Below are 22,117 nucleotides of genomic sequence, written 5' to 3'. Positions count from 1 at the left end.
TCTAGAATTATCAGTCAATTAGGGATTTAGTGATTGGGAGTAAACAGGATGAAGGGTTTTCATAATGAAAGCAGAGGTTGACATTGGAGACCTGCAGCCAGCGTTGTAATTGTTTGCAATATCAGTAGATGGCAGTAATTCACATCATAGAACATGACTCATCTCATGCCTTACTTTATTTTAAATCAAGTGGAGCAGTTACAAATTACTAATTTATAATATACAACCATAGTTACCAAGTCAAGTCATATAATTTGTTTTTAATCGCCAATTATTAAAGCAATCACTTGAATTCAATCATTTTTAAAAGTGCATGGTCTTATAGAGTATGTTGTCCATGTTTGTGGCCTACATTTTGTCACATAGAAGGTTGTGAAGACTCTTCAACCACTTTCAACCTGATATCACCGTTATGGGCACGTCATCCGATAATAAAAATTGGCTAATAGGAGTACTGGACTGGACTCATGCAGCTAAGCACGAATATGGAGTAACGCGTTGTCCAACCTCAGCGAGTCTTGCATGCCATCAGGCACCAACAAATCAGTCAGCTTCACAATGGGCACAAAAGAGGGGCATGGGAGAATGTCAAGATCTCCATATATAGGCATATCGGCAGTACAACGTAGGTGTGAAGGCTGCATAGCTGGCTCGAACCTCTAGTCTAGTAAATAGCCCTAATAGCAGATCTACAAAATAGCAGATCTACAAGCTCCGCACACTTCACTATGTAACACCCTCAGATTGTAGATCGGCCATTAGCACAGCATGACATCATCGAACAACAAGTATTCTGGTTCAACTCAACAAGTCAACAAGGATAAGACATCTTAAACAGCTTTTTATTACATGTTCAATAACAGTACAATTTAGTACAGTATCTATCTTGCATCCAGCTCACCGTGGAACACCAACAGACTGAAATAAAATACAAAAAGTGAAAAGGTACATAAGGGTGCAGAGCTCTATCATATTAATGGAAAGAGAAAAGGGAATCTGTCAACTGAATTGCATTTTCACTTGTGGCCACACACAATTACATCACATTTATTGTACATCATCGCAGAAAAAAGGAAAAGTGAAAATATATCACAACTTTAACCACTTATACCCCAATGTTGGTTGACCGGAGTCCCTCAGGGCTCTATACTTGTAACTTTTCCGTTTTCGCTCTACATTTGAATAGCTTTGCTGAGGATAGCCGATCGACAAGCTCAGAAAGTGTCACATTGCAATGCTTTGCGAGCTTGTCGATAGTCTATTTTCCTGCGAAAGTTTCCCCCAGAATACGGATGCTGGGGTTTAAATGGTTAACAAAGTGCTTCTGTATACAGTGAAATGTTCTGTCATTCAGATGCTTTCAGACTTAATTTAAGACGAAAAAAATTGTACAAAAAGTGTTTAATATGGACAGTATGTGAAGATGTTTTTGTTCCATTGAGTGTGGACATTTCAAGGAGGAAGAGGACTGGTTAAGAAGGATAGATTTCTCACAATGATTGTTATAATTATTACAAAAAATTGGCATCATTAGAACTGGTAAGCATAATTTACACTAAGTATGCAGTCAATATTAAGTCCTTTCTCCATTCTTGCTCACTCTGGTGCATAGCATTACCAGTATTAGTACATGATGTATGCAGAGTTGAGCCAAAAGAAAATTGGCTCCTATCGAGATCAAATTATAGTCAATAGGTTACTCTCCTTTTGAGAAAAACAGATCTAGGATCTTTGCACCATTGAAAGCAAGTCTACAGCATGCACATCTAAAGTAACTCATGGCAGACAAAATGAGAATGTCTTAACTTAAAATTTCAGACCATTATTTTCAGACATTGATTTGTACATTTCATTCACAGAGTTGCAACTGCAGTCCCAAGCAAAGAAAGTGTCTGTCTATTTAATCAGGCGAGGTGTCTCACTCAAAGTGGATAATAAACACAATTCCCCCATCCATATAATAAAATCCAGCCATGCCCCAACCATCTCACAACCCGACTGTATTCTACCCCATCCCTCCCCACCCAAAGTCAAAGGCATGTACAAGAATTAAGGGGTTAACTGGATAAAGGTACTCATAACAACTCCTTTTGTACTGGAATGAGCATTCATCACAACTTATAGCATGTGCTTGGTTAGTTAACATAGTATTAGTTGAGAGGCAAAGCTTCTTCATGTGCAAAAAGCTGTGATGAAACAAAAACAGCTAGTATATAAATACATCATGGACAGTTTCGAAAGCTGCTCGTGTAATCTGATCAAGCTTTTGCTTCTGCATGTTTATTTTCTCTCATCTTTCTTACATGATTAAACTGGATTAGAAAGACAAGCTTTAATTCCAAACATGTCTAAAACAACTGAGGAAATATGACAAGAAAAGAAAAGAAAGCCATCGAGCCATCGAGAATAACAAACCATCAGAATAGAATTCTTTAAAAAAAAAGAAAAAAGAAAAAAAAAGTTAAATAATTTGTACAATTACACTCCAACATTTTGCTTTCAAGACGCATACATTTGCATGGGATGATAGTGTTGTTTTTCTCTTTCAAGGTAACATAAAATGGTCCAAGAAGGAATGCACAAGTTTCTGATTTGATACCACAGGAAATCCTCTTTTTAGCTAGGTGATAAAACAATTGTGCTCTTCTTTGTGTAGGAAAGGCATTGGTTTCCCTTCGTTTATGTGGTGTCCAAGTCAGTTTAAACAGTGTTGAAGAGGATGCTGTGAAATATAACATTCTGAAGTTGTAATGGTCTTCCAGTCAACTTTGGAGTTAAAATAACATCTGAGGAGCCAAGACAGATCAATGTCAGAATTTGACTCACCAGAACGGCACATTTTGTCAAGCGTACTTTTTTTTTACTTTTACTTTTTTTACTAATTTGCACTCATGGAAAGAATACTAAGGCTAATCAATGTGCAACTGACCAAGATGGGAACTGAAAAGTGAATTGTATCTCGTCAGCTATAGTAAATGAATGGTGTGTGTGGGGGCGGCGTAGTCCCATTAACAACCAGTTTGATAGTAAGCCAACAAATAGCTCAACAATTAGCTTACAAAAACAAACATTTAAATCCATTTGTTGGCTTCAGGCGTCTGATGACTACTTTTCACTTTGCAGATCATCAGATATTGACCTATTTGGTCCTAAGTGATATTTTTCCATTCCTAGTCGTGTTTAAATTGAAAACCCTGTTTGAAAAAGATTCTCTAGAATACAAGTTTAAATTGATCTTATTCAGTGCATCCCCATTCTGCACCTATCCATTCGAATGAACACCAACTTTCTCCTTTAAATCTTGATTATACACACAATTATAAACTGAATACGACTGCTTCTACTGAAAAGACAATACAGCAAAAATGGTGATAATAAAACACAAAATTGGAGAAATATAGGAATGACGCTCAACACAATGTTGGCTAATGTAAAAGTCTGAATTGCAAAAGAAAGAGGATCACCTTCAGGCTTCAATTCCAGATCTTCAGAAAACTGTCCCAGGACCCTGTTGCAACTGCCATACCATCATCAGTAACCCCCAGGCAGCTAACACGGTTGTCATGGCCAGCCAACACACCTAGGAGAGGACCAGAGCAGCTATTTGGTCAACAGAAATGATTCTCAAACTGTTTAATTTCAATGACCCCAAGTTTGTAATGCATTAGCCATGGACACATACACATACAACTTTTATCTCTAGGAGAAGCTTCACTGTTAATTCAACCCAGAGGGTACAAATGGACCAAAGGGGACCTGTAGAGGTCCATTTGGTTAGGTCCCTTTGGTTCAGTGTTACTAGCCTGCAAGTCGAAGCCAGTGGTCTACACATACTGCTGTATGAATATACACTTACTTTCATTTGACCACTCTGTAGTAATCTATAGGGCATGTGCTTATTTTCCGTGTATCCATGAATCCAAAGCTTCATGGGGTGTGTAATTTTGGATGAACTACTCCTTTAAAGGACAACTTTTTCATATTTCATATTTTAGATAGTCATTAGAGAAAAGATGTGTTAAAATGTTTTCATTTACTTCTTTCTATTGTTTTAGTGATTTTAACAATTTAGATTTTGCAAGTGGCTAAATATATAGACACAATAAGCCCATTCCTAAGATGCGCCACAATCTTTCATGGCCAGAATGTGACTTATGGGGGCTGGTGTAAATAGTAGCCTAAAAAAGAAATTGCTGGCTTATTTTGTCTAAAAAGACATATTTAGCCACTGAAATCAAAATACTAAAATCGCTAAAACGATAGAAAGCAGTAAATGAACACTCATCTTTTCTCTAATTACAATCTAAAATATGAACCCTTGTGGTAAAAAAAAGAAGTTTTCCTTTAACACAACTCTATACTCTGTTCATCTGTACTTGGTTCAGGTTCAACTTTATTGTCAACAATACCAGTTACATGTAAAAGGCAAGTGAAATTCATTGTGCGCTAAAGGCCAACATTCTCAGACATGAGACTCTAGCATTCATGTGGTTAAGCCCAGTACACGTATAACATGCTGTACAAAAATATTTCATCCACAAACTCACAGCACACATCTACACATCTTGTTGTGAGCTTGCATATCTACAACCTCAGCCAAAGGTTGAAATGTATGACCCGGCTATTATGACATGCTCAAAATACAGATGCCATGTTGAACATTTTCCTCCAAGAACTAACCTGCACGGTCAGCCTTTAGTGTGTCCCACACATTACAGTTGAAGTCATCGTAGCCGGCCAGAAGAAGACGACCGCTCTTGGAGAACGCAACAGAGGTGATGCCACAGATGATGTTGTCGTGCGAGTAGATCATCAGTTCCTGATCAGCGCGCAGATCAAAGAGCCGGCAGGTGGCATCATCGGAGCCCGTGGCAAAGGCATTGCCATTGGGGAAGAACTGCAAATGAGAGAAAATAAACTGAAACGCCCATACGTCTATGTGTAATCACCAAATGTGGAAAAACACTATAGAAGTTGTATAGGGAAAGGAATTATCTGAAAGGGTAAATCTGAAACCTTCAACCTTGTATGCCCAAAACTATTACTTTTCAGGAGATACAAGTCACAAGTTCTTGTTAATACTTTTCTTTGGTCCAATATTTTCATTAACTCAGAGGCTCAACCTCTTTCAGAATATTTTCAAATATACAATCTACAATCTCTCGTGGCAATGTGACACATTGAGCTTGTACATCAGAGCTATCATATGGAGATGCTACAAGGTTTCTGCCTGACAGCAACAATATGGTATTGTAAACCACTTACACAGATGGCATTGATATCGGACTCATGACCGGTAAATGTCTGTCTGCACATGCCCTCTCGGACATCCCAGAGCTTCGCAGAGGCGTCACAAGCCCCAGAGACGAATAACCTTGTGTCAGGGGCCAGGGACAGGCTCATGACATCACCCGTGTGTCCAGCAAATGTGGTTGTCTGCTGCCCAGTCTCAATGTCCCAAAGTGCACTGTCACAGAAGAAGAAATCTGAATGAGACAGATCTGCATACCAGTTTGTACCACTTGTATGACTGTGGGATTGTAATTCTTATATTTACCAAGTGGTATCTCCAGAACTTGTAACAATCTGGTTGTCATCAACAAAGCGACAACAGGATAGGTAACCTGGTTTTCAAAGAATGAATTTGGCGGTCATTAAAAAATAATTGTAATATATTCCAACTCAACTTTGTTTTTAGAACATGCTTTATCTGTACATCTTCACTGTATATACTGTAAGATGAAGAGAACATGAATTTGCAATATAAGCCCTTAAACTCACCAAGTCTGATGAAATAGTTTACAAATGTTTCAAATGCATTCTATTAAAGCAATTCAAAACTAACTTTCATCTAGCTGCATTTAACTAATAGTTATTGCTGCTGTTGTGCTATAGTAGTCAGGGTGTCCTGCAGGATAAAATTAAGTCTAGGTGCTACTGGAGGGGGATGCACGTACCTGCACATGAACGCTAAGGCTGCACATTATGGACAAAATGTCATACCTCGAATTATGCCAAATATCTCAACAGCAATACAATATACAATATGACTATGGGTTCACACTTATTTATACGTTTTAGTGTAGCAACAGTAAAAACTAACCATTCTTCAAAGAACAGCATATTACAGATCAGTTACACTCTTATTTTAAACATTTAGTCTGACGTCTAATCTCTGCGCCTATACTGAACTGGTCTGGTATAATTCCTGTGTTACTCGTGTGAACTGTGAAATATATTTTAAGAATGTTTTTAATTTAGGCATGACAGGTGATGGTCTTAATTCAATCAAATCACTTCAGAAATAATTCAGGGTTCACTTCATTTGTGTCCCATTGGAGAAACTCGTCATAAGAGTAAAATACTGCAATACACACAAAAATGTAAAAAAAAAAAAAAAAAAAAAAGTTTATATGAGACCCATGTGCAGACACCTAGCAAGTCATTACACTCATCACCTTTCAGGCATATAGTACCTCTCTGGCCATAAGGACATACATAAATGACAATTATAATGCTATTAGACTAGTTCGTACATGTTTTATGAATCCTAAACCTAGCAGAAATAATGTGTACCAATATATTTCCTGGTGTGAAAATTAAAATGGTAAAAATGGAAATGATTGGGTCAAATACCTGTATGTCCAGCGAGCTCACGGCTTACGCGTACATTCCCCTCTCGAGTTTTCAGATTGTAAATGGAGCAGATATTGTCTAAGCCTCCACAGGCCACATAATTTCCTGAAGGTGCATATGCACAAGTCATGACCCAGGAAGAACGAAGAGGAATGGCATGGACCTAAAAAAGAACACACAAGATATGCATTTTAATGTTAAAAACATGATGCCTTTTTCACTTTTACATCCATATTCATCTTTTGATCATACATTTGTAGAGCAAATGAAATGTACCACCTAAATCCTATATACTTCATATCGGCCCGTCATTCGTTTTCCCCTCTACACACCAAATCTCTTGCCATAAACATTTTAGCCAAATATTTGCAGTGTATGAAATGCCCAGATGCTAGGGTTCAAGTGGTTTTAAAGCCTGATTAAAACAAAGCACAGGGAAGCTTTCTCTGATTAACGTACCTGAAGCATGCAAACAATTTGCCCTTAGTACAGGATTGTTATCAAGGACATTTTCTGATACCAATTCAGAATATTCTCATCCTCTGCTCTGACAAGATGACAAAATATGACAGCTCACTATGTCATTGTTGTCATTTAATGATAATTACGTTATGGTTAAAGTTATGAATGGACAATTTAACAATTTAAACCCTAGAGTATATACATTGACTAGGGCCCCCCAGGAGTCTCTACTTGTCTTGGTCACCTCCCCTTTTCCCTCTACACCAAATCTCTTGGTCAAAAAGCAGATAATCTACAAGGTCACAATGCATGGCGTTACAAGAAATGTATAACACATTGTGAACTGCCATTTTCACCCCAGTTTCAACATTAATAATACAAAGTGCAAATCAAAAACACCCCCAACATAAGGGAAGTTGACACTTGGACAACACGGAGCCCACAAGTAAATAATGCTGGTTTATACATAGTTAGTGTGCAGTGTTGCACACCAAAAACAGATCTAGAAGCACACAACGTATTCTAGCTTGTAGATGATAGTTTCGGTGCCTGACATTGCAACCTTGTATGTACGTGTATGTATGTACGTGTATATGAAGTATAAAAGAGACAAGATATATATAGGTCAGTCACAATTATATTAAGAAAAATGTCCTCCAAATTCAAAACCAATGCCACATCAAAACTAAGATTTTGTTTAATGCCACATTTTACACGTATGGAATTGGAAAACATGCAACGTTGCATACACTCATGAGATTTGCCTTGTGACTGTTTTTAAGTGTGCAATTCATTTGCAGAACACACATACTACATAAAAAAACATGTCGATAATCAGAAGAAAGGCCTTTGCTGTGTATCACTCTCCGTCTCTCGCCACTATATCAAGTCATTGCAGAAAGCCAAAAGATCTCTTCTAAACATTGGTTCTCAAAGTGGGGTGCAGAAAAACCCCAGGGATCCTTAAGGGGTTTCCAGCGAGTCCCCAGCTAAATGTTATATGGCAGGGGTCTTCAACAGGGGGTCTGGGACCCCTAGGGGGTCCTCAGAGTTACTACAGGGGGGCCGCAAAATCGCTGTGAGATAGGATCATTCTTTTAAATGAACAACTTGAACCCTCACATCCCTATTCTGAGGAGAATCTGAGGAGAATCACGCACTGCGAGGCGTTGAGAGCTTGTTGGCAGATAGGTTGGGTGTAGAGGTTAAAAAAGATCAGACCAAGTACATAGTGAAAGGTCAAATTTAAGTGTCGATGATTTAAGTGGTTAAATGTCTGATGACAGTGCTGTAAAACAAGTGAAGTCGATGAAAATCTGGAACACAATTTCATACAATATGTAGTGGGGGTCCCTGCTTTATCTCCCTCTCAGCTAAGGGGTCCTTGGCATGAAAACATACATACAACGGCTATTTGAATATATTTTTTGTGTTGAAAACCCCATAGGGGAATCTTGGATCACGTCATAAGAACTGTGTTGCAAAAATAAACAAATTATCTAGGCATTTCTGTCAGGGGGGTGGCTCTGCATCGTTTAGGATATTCATTCATATTTGATATAGCCCGTTTCTGGAGCAAATGTTATTAATTCTGCTTTAAAAGTCAGAAACTACACTTCAGGGACACTTCCGGGTCTGAAATCACTGTCCCCATTAGCGTTCATGGGAAAAGCGTTTATTGTGTTACTCTTTGGGTACATTTGTACAATTCCACCTTCAGTCGATGCTTTATAGCGATAGTAATACAATCGCCGGGTTGGTGTGTTTATTTTTCTTACAGTTCTTATATGAGGTGATCTAAGATTTCCCTATAGGGATTTCAACACAGCATAACAACAGGACCCAGGGGGATAACGAAGCATTGGCCCCAGAGCCATTGAGCTCACCCTACACAAACAAAAGCAACCTGCAAGACTGCTGCGATATAAGAAACGTATAACTTTAAAACAAAGCAAATCCAAGTTCAGAAATGTCTGTATCACGAAAGCAAATAAATGAAAGAGAAACATGCTACAATTCAGAAACACAAAAAAAAATATTGAAAGAAAGCTAAAGCAAATTTAACAAAAGAATTTAATGAAACGTTTTGCAAATTCAGAAATGCTACAAATTAACTCATACTCTGCGATCCCCGTCGAAACCGGAGATTTCCCGCTGTACCGCGGTGCCATGCCCGTCGATCCCGGAAATTTAATTAGCTTTAATCATTATGAAAGGATTAAAAGTATTATCGCTGATTTTCGCTGACTCTGGCTCTTTAGGCCCGCCTCCTAACTGTATCCGGTCTGGACCAGATCTAGCTTTCCGTATCCGCTCTGAGCCTGGGCCATAGTCCCTCCTCCATTGGTTTACATTGTAACAGAAGAGGAAGCTACTCGGCAATGGAAAGCTCGTTTTGCAATCCGATTTTTGCGTTTGGAAACTTTGATCCAGTCTCTACACGCCTGGATTATGATCCCCAGACATATCGTGCGTTTTGTGCGCGAACGTGTCCACGATACCACAATGATACCACACTTCGCTTCTTGTCCTGCAAACTTTTCTTCCCAACTGGGGGAAAGACAACCCCCACATGACACTCTACCAGTTGAGGTACCGGTACACCCTACTTTGAACTTTTCTCACAGTCTATATGCCAATTCCACACACATTTCTGTATAATCCTGTCAGTGCTGCCAGTGAGGTGCATACAGTACATAGGACATTCACCCTACTCCTCACCATTCAACATCCCCTGCTGACCGGCGCTGCCAAAGCCTGCGGTGCAGCAAGAACAGTTTCCATTCCCATCCACATACACGGCCGAATAGGCTCATATGGACCAAGCTGCCTGCTGCAGAGGATTCAAACCCCTGAACAGGAACGTGACACTTGCACCACATGAATGTGTCCCTAAAGATGTCCTCCAGAAAACATTTGTTCACTTTTGCAGCATTTCAAGAGTTAACTTATTTCCTTTGGCTGTTTTGTAGCACATTTCAAACTTGCAAATAAGTTTCTTCTCTTGTAGCAAATTATATTATTTAAATATATTGGCATCTATATTTGGAGCTTATTTCTCATAATGTAATTGCTTTCATTCATGAAGTGCAATCAATCATTCCCTGCCAGATCCTGAGTTTTAAGGGTTGGTCCTGCATGTCAAACCCGAGTTTTCTGAGTTGTGCATTTATTTAAGAATTAACCAAAAGTACCATGAAGCCTGAAGGAAGGACCATATCCGTTTCCGGCGGAGGCGGGACATAGCCGAATAGCCACTTCCTGATCCTGTTTCCCTTTGCTTACTGTGTAAATAAAGCTACAGCTAACTCGGCAACGGAGGGCCGGAAGCACCGTTTTGCAAGCGTTTTTTTGGTCAACTCATTGACTGCACTATCACGAATTTCCCAAGTTATTCCCGTTGTTTGACACCACCACGCCCGAGTTTCCTGAGTTGGGGCCGAATTTTCATTAAATATATTATTATTATTTATTATTTACTTCGGAAGGCAAAGCTCTCTATCTACCGAGCAATCTTCGTTCCTACTCTCACCTATGGTCATGAAGTGTGGGTCATGACCGAAAGTATAAGGTCGCGGGTGCGGAAATGGGTTTCCTCAGACGGGTGGCTGGTATCTCCCTTAGATAGGGTGAGAAGTTCAGTCACCCGAGAGAGACTTGGAGTAGAACCACTGCTCCTACACTTGGAAAGGAGTCAGCTTAGGTGGTTCGGGCATCTAGTACGGATGCCCCCGAGCGCCTTCCTAGGAAGGTCCTCGATGCGCGTCCCACTGGGAGGAGACCCCGTGGCAGACCAAAGACCAGATGGAGGGATTATATCTCCAAACTGGCTTGGGAACGCCTCTGTATACTCCCTGAGGGAGTGGACGAAGTTGCTCAGGATAAGGAAATCTGGAGGTCTCAGTTGGAACTGTTACCCACGCGACCCGATTCCGGATAAGCGGTTGAAGATGGATGGATGGATCTACTAGGCATGATCGCGATTGCGAAATTGCATGTTTGACCCCCAGACCAACCACATCTTTCAAACATGGCAGCCATGTTTGTTTACATGTGAACGGCATGCACACACGTGGTGCATTATCTGTGCATGGGCGTGCATGATCCGTTCACTATGGATTACATGGCAGTATATGGAGAATTTGCATTTTAAAATGCAGCGAATGAGTTAAAAGTCGATTTTGAGATCTGGCAGTAGTGGGAGATAATACTTTACTTATAGAACTGTACCTTGTTTGTGGTATAGCTGTCCCAAATAATGAGTTTGCCATCTTGGGAGGCACTGACCAGGAGCCTACACGAATGACAGAAAAAGAAAAAAAACAGATAGAAAAATAACTGAGTCACGGCTCTCATAGAAATATGTACAGACACACAGTTAGCTGAGCATATTCTTTACCTCGAATCTGTCCCCCAGTGCATGGCATAGATTTTAGCCAGATGTCCCCTCAGTGTTCGTCTTGTACGCATCTGAATTCGGCCAACAGGGTCAATGTTGGCTGTGATCTAGGAAGAAAAATGCAAGAGGTTGTTCAGTACGAGACTAAATGTTCTCCATTGTTTTTTCAATGGATATCTATAATTATTAATAAAGATGTTACCTGTGATAGTGTGGCATCTGCACATGCTTTCCTGGCATCCTGAAGAAAAAAATATATATATTTAAATTTCTGATATCAATTTGAAGAGCGTGTTTTTAGTGTGCAGCATTCTTCTTTCCTAGATTATTGATGGTAAAGGTGAGGTAAACAAAAATGTGTCACTCACTCTGATCTGATTTTTGAGCTGCTCCGCCTCTTGGCGCAACTGGTCCAGTTCACTCATTTTCCACAGCTTTTAGAATTACGTTACTCCAGCTGCCGGGACACTTGTTGATCTGGAAGAGAAAGAGAGCATTGACAACATCTACTTCCCATACCTGGCTCTTCCAGCGGTCTCTTTATATTGGGGTGCAACAGTTAATTTAACTTATAAGTTATAAAATAATACATTTTAATAGAATACTCCATTTACTATCAAAAGGTTTGCTTGTAGATCGGCTATTTTCGCTATTTATCTGTGACAAGTTGTACGACAGAGGCCAAAATAGGGCTTACGTCATTAATCAGACTAATCTATTAGATAGTGAGACAAATCATGCCCATGATACTAGAATGCTTTGTCCACCGCAGTGTGTCATTTATCCTGACGCATGTTTCGAATTGCTTTCGATGGGAGCGCTATGATGTAAACTCAGAGTTACTACAGGGGGTCCTCGAAATCTTTGAGTGATAGAAAGTTTTTTTTTCTCCTTTTTTATATTAACCACTTGAACCCTAGTGTCCATATTCTGAGAATTTTAGCCAAAAATACCGGATCTACAAGCTCTCAACGCCTCGCATCGGCTATTTTCGGCTAAAAAGGGAAAAAGAGCAGACTAAGTACAGAGTGAAAGGTCAAGTTTATTTAAGTATTGACGGTTCAAGTGGTTAAATATCTGAAAACACAAATTGACATGAATCCAAAATACACTGACGATTGTGCTGTCAAACAAACAATGATACTATACGGAATCTATGAACAGGTTGTAGGGGTACCTTCTTCATCTCTCTCTCTCTCTCTCTCTCTCTCTCTCAACTAAGGGGTCCTGAAAACATTGATGACCCCTGCTGTAAACACCTGCAGTGTGACAAGACACTGAGCATTTATTCTGCATTGTGCGTTCACGTTTAAGAGCGTTTTTTTATCTGGTCGCATAGTCAAAATATTTAACTCTGGGTGTTTGGATCTCTTGGATTTCATAAGAGCGCCTTGCATTTTTTCCTGGGACCACAATCCTTCAGATATTGTGAATTTTAACCAAATGCCACTTGAACATAATGTGCAGGTAACATTGACCTACTGCACAAAGTTCAGAATAAAACTGATCCGTACAATAATAAAGTAATAGTAATACATCTACAGTAAAATAAATAAGCAGAACTTTGACAGCATTGTCCAACTAATCATGACTCATTTAACCACTTCGTTGATCAGGGTGCCCCAGGAGTCTTTCCCTATACACCAAAAATAGCAAATCCATAGCTCACAGCGTAGCTGAACACGTGAGCTTGTAGATTATAATTCGTTTTTACCAATTTTGCAGAATGTTCATCCGTTTATGACATGCGCAGAATAGCGATGCTATGCTAGTGTTCACATCTCTGTTTAGGGATCTTAAGGACATTGGCATGATCCCTGCAACACCAATGTGTCTGCCTGGTCCTTCCAGCACCAACCTTTTGCTTGGATGGATCCATCTAGCGAATGTATGTCTTTTAAAAAGATTAGGGCAGTGTAAACAAATTGATTAGTCTGATTAACCACTTAAGCCCTATTTTACACTTTGTCATAGAGTGCAAAAATTGCAACAAGCTTAATTTGGGTGAAAATAAATAAATCAACTATTGCACCCCTACATAACTGCTTAGTTCAGTCAGCATACTTCCATCTATGTCACACAAGGCGTCAGGGCAAGAATGAAAACAATTTCTCTACCTGACCACAACATACTCAGGAGTCCGTTTTTAACAGGTTATCCTCTTACAAATGCTCATTTAAACATTTCATGGAATGCTGTCATTCTTGCCTTGTAAGGATCTGATCTTTAAAACAAGTTTGAATTTCACTTGTTTAGGCCTGCGATGAGAGAGTGCGGTCTAGCCAACCAACACCAACTCGGGACTCTTGAATCACTGCCCTCCAAACTCTCCTATCAAGCATCAGGCTCTTGAGCTCTACAGTGTTGTTAGCTTAGTTAAATTAGAAAAGAGAGACTCATGTAACCACTTAAATCCTATGTATGTACTTTATTGAATGGAGACCCCAGAGGTCAACATACTACTTTTTTCCTTCTACACAAAGTATCTTGAGGAAAAAAAGGAAAGAAAAGAAATTCAGCTAATGCTTGCCCCAGAATAGAGAAGCTAGGGTTCATGTGGTAATAGGCCAACTGTGGTTAAATAGGCTATCTGTTAGGGTTAGTCCTTAAACAACCCCTCATGTATCAAGAATATTTGGGTAGCCTAAATACTGTAAATAACTTGTCATTAAGCTTTCCCTTTTCAGAAACATTGTTTGCCTATGAAGGTCTGTGGATTCTTAGTTTGGAGTTCCTCCATCTCATCACTTCTCCTTTCCAAGCGCCTGATCAGGGTCAGCTGACTGCACGATAAACTGCGTTGTGGCAAATAGCCTAAAGTAGTGGCTTACTGACTGTTCTCAGGTCTCTTGAGGGCAGTCCCTTGCCTGCTGCGCTGCCTCCTGAAGCTTAAAGACAGTTCCTACATTTCCAGCTGAGGAGTATCAATTGTAATGGTTTCCAACACCCTTGTTCTAGATTGTAACTTTAATTAGTTTTAGTTAATTAGTTTTAGTTTTCTGACTATTCTGTCTTCGATTTGTTTTAATATTGCTGTATAGTGTAGGCCTATATGAATGTATATATTCCTGACTTGATTATTGCATCTCGGCTACATTGAAAATGAGGGCCCGGCCATCAATTGTATTCCGAGTTGAAATAAAGGTTTTGATGGTATGTCTTGCAGGCCTTCAAAAAGCTACACAAATGTATTTTCTCAGGTGACAGCTTAGCCTGTGCCGCTGCATTATCATAGTAATTGTTACGTGTGCCTACCCTTCCCTTACTCAACATCTGCAGTATAAAGAGATGACAACATGATTATGAAACCGGCAGTAAGCCTAATATAATATTTGATTGTGGAGCAAAACATTTTCTAATCACGGGAGTCTAGTTTAAAATATTGCCCTGATAAATCTATGTTTCACCGGCCTAAAGCTGGATCAGAGAAAGGATCATAACCAGTACCATCACTGAGCACGTCCATAATCCTAAAAGCTAAAACCCTTTCAGTTAAGTCTCTAATCCTATATCCATGTCCACCAACATGAAAAAAACAGCTGGCGAACCCTGTGCACGAGTCGGAAATATGCTATTCCACTCATAAAATAATAGGATGAGATTAAGCTTAATTATGTTACATCTAACGTGCTTAAAGCAAGTGCCTGGATTTTCTCACTGCTCTCACTTTCTGTCAGTCTCAAATTTAATTTGAAAGCAACAGTGCCATCACCATTCCAAATTGCAGTATAGATTGCATTTGCACTTTTTGCAGAGAATCAATACACATTCGTGAGCATCATGACAGCTAAACACACATGTACCCAGTGTAGTAGTCATGTTGACACCGATACTAAAGATCAATCTTATAAAAATGCAATAATACTGCAATAATAATAATAATAATAGTTACAGGATATAACTATTGTGCTGTTCGGTTCCCAGTTCCCACTAGTTTGCTTAACAGTAACATGGGCGTTCATGTTGTACTATGATTTGCCTACAACCGTGGGACTGTTTGCATCGTGTTTGAATATCTGTTGTGGAAAAAACTGTAGCAGCAGTAGGTCCGTTTGCTACCCTAAATAGATTGCAAGGTTCAGCACCTTTCTCCCACTCTACAACTACAATCACACCACTCATAAATATTACATTACCACAACTGGATAAAATAGGGCAATAATGTTGTAGTTTAGTGATGCTATCCGGGGTATATCATTTTCGAAATTGGCAGAAAGCCGTGCAATGCAATACTAATCTGACTTGCACTGATGGAAATCCGAGAAGATGCAGCTAACGCCATCTTGTACACTGCTGCCCGGTAGTTAGCCTGCTAGCAAGCTGGGTCGGTGTGTAGGCCTGTAGGCAGGGCATATAGCCAAGACATTTCAGCACTTTAAATAGAGCAATTTCCCTCTTATAACCCAAACAAATCCCTTCCATTGTCGACATTAACTCGTGCCCGAACGTCAATGAGGGCCGCTTGTCACATATCGCTTGCTAACGTTACATTTCCAGAAAGACTGCTGTTCTTCCGCAATTACGCGACTGACTGCTGCTGCTAGGTAGCTAACACCGTTCAAGTGAAGGCGGTCGGTAGGAGGTGGGTTTAACTATGGCTACTCCGGGGCTGTTTGTTTGCCTGCCTATGGGTAATCCAATTACTCAGATACTTGCAATCTTGTTAACTGTCAACCGTGCCTTTTTGATTTGATTACAACGTATGTGTACAGTTATAGCTGTCTCTCTGTGATCTAGAAGAGGAGGAGGATCGGTCCCAATCCTTCCTCTAGCGGGGCAGGTAAATGCATTTTTGCACTAAAATACTTCACAAGTGGAAAGAAACCTAAAACTTTTCACAAGTACTCCTTAGGGGTTGTTCCTATGATAAAACACGTTAGACACTGAAAAATCAAAATGGCTGCCATGTTTCCAAGATGGCTGCCTCTGAACAGTACGCCAGCCAGTTAATGTCCGATTTTCATAATATTAGAGTTGTTTTGTAGGTTTTAAAACATCGTGAGTTCATTTATTACTCTTTTAAAGCAGCCAGAATAACTTTTCTGACTTTTGGTTGGGGTCTTTCCTCACCTGGGACCCCCCAAACAGACCCCTGAGCTTATCTGAGTAGTCGCTTTGCTCCTGCTCCAGAGCAATGTTAAATTAGATCATAACTGAAGCATTAAAGTTGTTGTAACTGGGCTCTGAAAGCAAAAATGAGTAGTAGCAAATACCCAGGGGTCTTCCACAGGGGTCCCGGACCCCTAGGGGGTCCTCAGAGTTACTACAGGAGGCCTGCCGAATCTTGATGGGGAAGTTCCTTTTTTTTATATGTATATATATTTTTACATTTGAAACTGTTTTTATTAGTATTCTCAGTATTATTTATAACATGTGTGTGTTAGACAGACAGGTTCACAGGTATTGCAAGAATTAAGGTATTGCAACTTCTCACTTTGGGCGCACAGTCTAACATGTCCATTTATTGCATTGCACTAACACTGACAACACAACACACACACCTCTTTGTTATCGTCACCCCAAAACCCGCACCCTATCCTCTTAAAGAGCTCACGGTCAATTGTACCCAAAGAAATTCACTACTATACATGTCCTCCCTAATAATGTTGACAGTTTCCACTATATCATTTGCAGGGAGGAGAGTGCAAGGCAGGTTATTGTTTGAGCAGCTGCACCGTCCCTTGTAACCTGCTTTGCAAACACATTTGATGAGCTTTGCCTTTGCAGCAGGGATGGCAAGAAACCTGACTGGAACATACCCTCCACTCTCTGAATTCCATCTATTTTTTCAATTGATGGAAGCTCAGGGCAATTTGTCAGGTATGACGAAGTAGGCATCATAATACGATACCTTCATCAAGGGACATGATTTTGAGGAAGTGCAAACACATGAAGAGGCTGATACCCCGATTCCTTATCAAGTCCTTGCCTCCGGTACAAAAAAAGGAAATTGATATATTCGAGTGAGTTCAAGTTGATGTTACAAATGTCAAGGGTTCCTTTGCGTTTTTCAGGTGTTGACTGGGGAAGAACATTTGTTGGAATCACCAAAAAGACATGGGTCAATGCCTACTTGATGATGATGATGATGATGATGATGATGATGATGACCAAGCCACTAACCGCTTCAAGGACCTTGGCAAGGTCATTGGCCATTCCTCCTGAGCTTATAAATTGTGAGCTTCCATCAACATTGCAGTCCGAACATTTTGCATGCCATGTTTACAGTTCAAAAGGTCCAACAACCCTGGGATTACTCAGATGGGAACTATTTCTGTCAAATAACTTGGAGGGTGAGATGCTACCTCCAACTCGTGCTGCACTGCTACCACATTACCTCCGTGCCAACTCCGTCACAATGCAGGATAAATCATACCTGACAAATTTCCCTGTGCTTCCACCAATCGAAGAAAATAGATGGAATTCAGAGAGTGGAGGGTATATTCCAGGTTTCAGTTTTCTTGCTCTCCCTGCTCCAAAGGCAGTACTTGAGCCCATCAAATGTGTCTGCAAAGCAGGTTGTAAGGGACGGTGCAGCTGCTCAAATAACCTGCCTTTCACTCTATGCTATGGTGGAGACTGTGTCAACACTATTAGGTTGGACATTGAAGATGATGATGATGATGAAGACGAATATATCTTGCATGTCTGAAATTACTGTAGTGTAGTGAATCTCTTTGGGCGTAATTAACCATGGGCTCTATAAGAGGATAAGGTGAGGGTTTTGGGGTGACAATAACAAAGAGGTGTGTGTGTGTGTGTGTGTGTGTGTGTGTGTGTGTGTGTGTGTGTGTGTGTGTGTGTGTGTGTGTGTGTGTGTGTGTGTGTGTGTGTGTGTGTGTACAAACATTCCCGTGTCATTCCATCCATGTTTCATCTCTGTGATAACTTGGAAATGTTTGCATCTTTGACAGCTAATACACCAGATGTTGTTGTGGTTGATGAAGAGTCCAGGGAAGTGTCTGTATTGGAGATGGCCTGCACCTTTGACCCTAGCCTAGAGGAAGCTTTCATGACCAAGGTCATTAAATACCAACCTCTCCTAAATACGATCTCAGAGCTGGGGTACAGGTGCAGACTATTTGTTTTCATATTTGGCAGCCTAGGACATACCCACAGGCTGGTTGTTAGAGGGTTTCAACAACTTGGAGTGCCTAAAAAAGAGGCAAAAAGGCTGGCAAAGTATTGTTCCGCCTCCGCTATAATCGGCAGCCGCCACATATGGCGGAGACGCTGTTACTTATACCCGTAGAGTACCAAGTGCCTTGCTATTGTATCATGAAGACATAATGCCATGATTTTGTAAATGTTACTCTACTGCACCTATACTATTTGTGTCCTTGTATGCATCTCCTTTGTGTGGACATAAATAAATGGTTAAAATGTGTGTGTGTGTGTGTGTATGTGTGTGTGTGTGTGTGTGTGTGTGTGTGTGTGTGTGTGTGTGTGTGTGTGTGTGTGTGTGTGTGTGTGTGTGTGTGTGTGTGTGTGTGTGTATGTGTTGTCAGTGTGAGTGCAGTGCAATAAATGGAAATGTTGTTCTGCACCCAAAGTGAAAAGTTGCAATACCTTCATTATTGCAATCCCTGCAGTAACAGCTGTCAACCATAACTGTTTTAACACAAAAAACATTATAAATAATACTGAGAATACTAATAAACCATCAAAGTACAATACATAAAACCAGGATACATAAAAACATTCAAAGTTTCAAATGTAAAAAAAAAAAGAAAAAAAAAGATCTCATCGAGATTTGGCAGGCCCCCTGTAATAGCTCTGAGGACCCCCCCAGGGGTCCCGGACCCCCCGTGGAAGACCTCTGTTATTTGCTACTAGTCATTTTTTATTTCAGAGCATATTTCAGATCTAATTTAACATTGTTCTGGTGCAGGAGCAGAGCGATTACTGAAATAGGCTCAGGGGTCTGTCTGGGGGGTCCCAGGTGAGGAAAGACCCCAACCAAAAGTCAGAAAGGTTATTCTGGCTGCTTTAAAAGTGTAATAAATGAACTCAGGATGTTTTAAAACCTACAAAACAACTCTAATATTATGAAAATTCGATATTAACTGGCTGGCGTACTGTAAAACATATCCGAAAAGGCGGCCATCTTTAAAACTGGCGGACATTTTGAAAATTAAGTGTCTAATGTGATTTTTCTAAAGAATGACCCAAGAGGTACACTCTGTAAAATTGTGGTGCTTCTTTCCAGAACTGAAGTATTGTTCTCCTTAACAGCCCCGCTACTCCCTACTGGAGAAACTGCAAGGTCGGGTGGTGGCCAGCTTGACTTGCAGTCAGATTGCAATAAGCCAAGGCAGTGTTTCTCAAACCTTTGCATTTCAAGGTCTCTCCTTAACTCTGACTGTATACAATTACAAATTTTACCATTTGGTTGCATTTGTATACTGCTGTCAGAGTTACATACTTGTAAGGGTCCATTTAGACCCTCCTAAAGGAACCAAGATGGTCCCTGGAATCCACTTTGAGAAGCAGTGCAATAAGGAATGTATAAAGGGTACGAGTAGTACATTTCATCATTTGGTGGAGACTAGAGAGGTAGCTTACTTCTTCAAAAAGGCACTTTACTGGCATAACCTGCTTCGTTTACCATTTTCACTTACTGGAACGCCCAGGCTGACTGAAAAGTGCCGTTGTATTGTATTGGTGACACAAGACAGAATGGCTTGCAACAGCATTTTCTTAATACCGATCTACAGCTATATGTATTCATTTCATTCATAATACGGCCGTTAAGAAATAAGTGTCACTGTTGTTAAAAGTAACGTTTGCACCATCGTTACATCTCCTATATCGGGGGTTTATTGCTCCAGTCAGGCAATGAAGGGGCTGTGTCATCAACTGGCAGCCAGCCTATCTTAGAATATTAAAATCAACATTTTCCATTTAGATACAGGCTTTCTCGCAATGTTAAGCTTGCGAGCTTTAATGAAATCACTAAATGCCACTTTCCATTAGCAGCTCCCGTAACATAATACCAGTAAATGGGAAATCTTATTAGCCACATAGCATTAGCTGGTTCAAGCTGATTTAGGCCAAACAGCCCCTCATCATTGACATCAAGCGGCATTCAGCTAGCAGCACCACTCACTGACATTCATTAAATAGGGCAAGGAAGCAGCATTTTGGTTTCACAGTGATGTTCATCCAGAACAAATCACAACAGAACGCAGTTTAGTTTTCCCCCTTTGCAACCATATTATTGCTTTTATATTTGCCCACACCGATTAAGCAGGTATCCCCCCCCCCCTCCTCCAACTACAATTCGCTAACTAACAAGCTAGCTGACGACAGATACCCCACCCCCGGGCAACTGATATTCTGACACAATATCCCCACACACAGCCAAGCTACTCTCACTACGGGGGGTAAAAAAAGAAAGGCTAAACGTCCGTCGTGTTTCCTTCTCCAACTTACCTGTTTCAATTTGCCTTTGCCTTGATGTCTTTTGCATTGACTAGTGAAAATGGAAAAAACGGCGTATCCCTCCAATGCACGCATCAACGAACAGTCAGCGAGCAGCTAGCTGTGAAACTAGCTAGCCAGCTAGTTGAGTGTGTATGTGTGTGCGTGTGTATGTGTGTGTGGGGTGCGAGCGGAGCTACGGTTGGAGAGCTTTGACAACCTCAGTCAACCAACCGGAGAGGGGAGGGCAGGCAAGGCAGGGGGGAATCACACCCACAACGGCTTCTATGGGGCAATGGAAGAGGCAGCCTGCCGAAGAGAGACAAAACTGTACTTTTCCGAATTCAACGATGCACTTGGTTCAACCGAGGGAGCCTGATGTTGTTTCCTTTTTGTCAGACTGTTAACCCGTGTCCTTGCTCTTGGAACGCTCATCCGGCCATCGAACGAACGAACGACTAGATGGGCGCGGTAACCCTCCCTGCAATCAGCTGTGGGAAACCCCACGCTGCCTGCAGCAGCGGTGGGAAGAAGAGCACATCCAAAAATGATGAAGATGCCAATGTGCATTATCTCCCAAACTATATTTTTATATCTGTTTTGCTATTCCTATTTTTATTTTTTAGATTCAATGCTTTGTTATAGTCTACTTGATCGATAGAAAAGAGAAAATGCTGTTCGTTTACAAGCAACCATAAAATCATATATGGAGTTAGGCCCAATGTGTAAGCGTTCATTAAAAGGAACGACATTTTATATAAAAGTATATGCATAGGTCTATATAGTGTTCAGGTGTTAAGCATTCATTAAATGAAACGGCATTTTATATAAAATGACATAGCCTATTATATAGGCATATAGTATTCAGGTGTGTGTGTGTGTGTGTGTGTGTGTGTGTGTGTGTGTGTGTGTGTGTGAGACAGTATTATCTAATTAATTTTCACATTGCAGTAGGCTAATGCAAGAGATGTCAGTCAGTGTCAGTATGTCAGTATTACAAATCTAATTAAAAATCCCACTTCCACTATAGAAACCCCCTGGTAACCACCTGTCTTGAAATATGTGTCAGTAGGTTTCTGAGCCATTTCTTATTATCTGCTTTGAGAATTCAGGAAAGCTGGAAGAATCACAATTGACATGATGACCCAGAATAAGTAGATACTCAAGGACCTCATGTGATTTAGGCTTGGAGTAATT

The 22,117-nt window shown here is 40.4% G+C and overlaps 1 protein-coding gene across 1 annotated transcript; it reads right to left on the bottom strand.

Moving 5' to 3' along the window:
* Positions 1-825: 825 nt before the first annotated feature.
* gnb1b (guanine nucleotide binding protein (G protein), beta polypeptide 1b) lies at positions 826-21,354 on the bottom strand. The gene is made up of 11 exons (XM_080728870.1): positions 20,933-21,354; positions 11,866-11,974; positions 11,700-11,738; positions 11,498-11,604; positions 11,329-11,392; positions 6,637-6,799; positions 5,558-5,624; positions 5,266-5,467; positions 4,681-4,897; positions 3,465-3,580; positions 826-2,786 (listed from the first exon to the last, which is right to left on the bottom strand). Exons 2-10 carry the CDS (start codon positions 11,920-11,922, stop codon positions 3,474-3,476), a joined length of 1,023 nt encoding a protein of 340 aa, XP_080584996.1. The 5' UTR covers positions 11,923-11,974; positions 20,933-21,354; the 3' UTR covers positions 826-2,786; positions 3,465-3,473.
* Between the last annotated feature and the right edge of the window lie 763 nt (positions 21,355-22,117).

Source organism: Nannobrachium achirus, assembly GCF_963921795.1.
Source record: "Nannobrachium achirus genome assembly, chromosome: 6".
Classification (NCBI taxonomy): domain Eukaryota; kingdom Metazoa; phylum Chordata; class Actinopteri; order Myctophiformes; family Myctophidae; genus Nannobrachium; species Nannobrachium achirus.
Note: the sequence above shows the minus strand (reverse complement) of the source record. Positions and strands in the feature narration are given on the sequence as shown.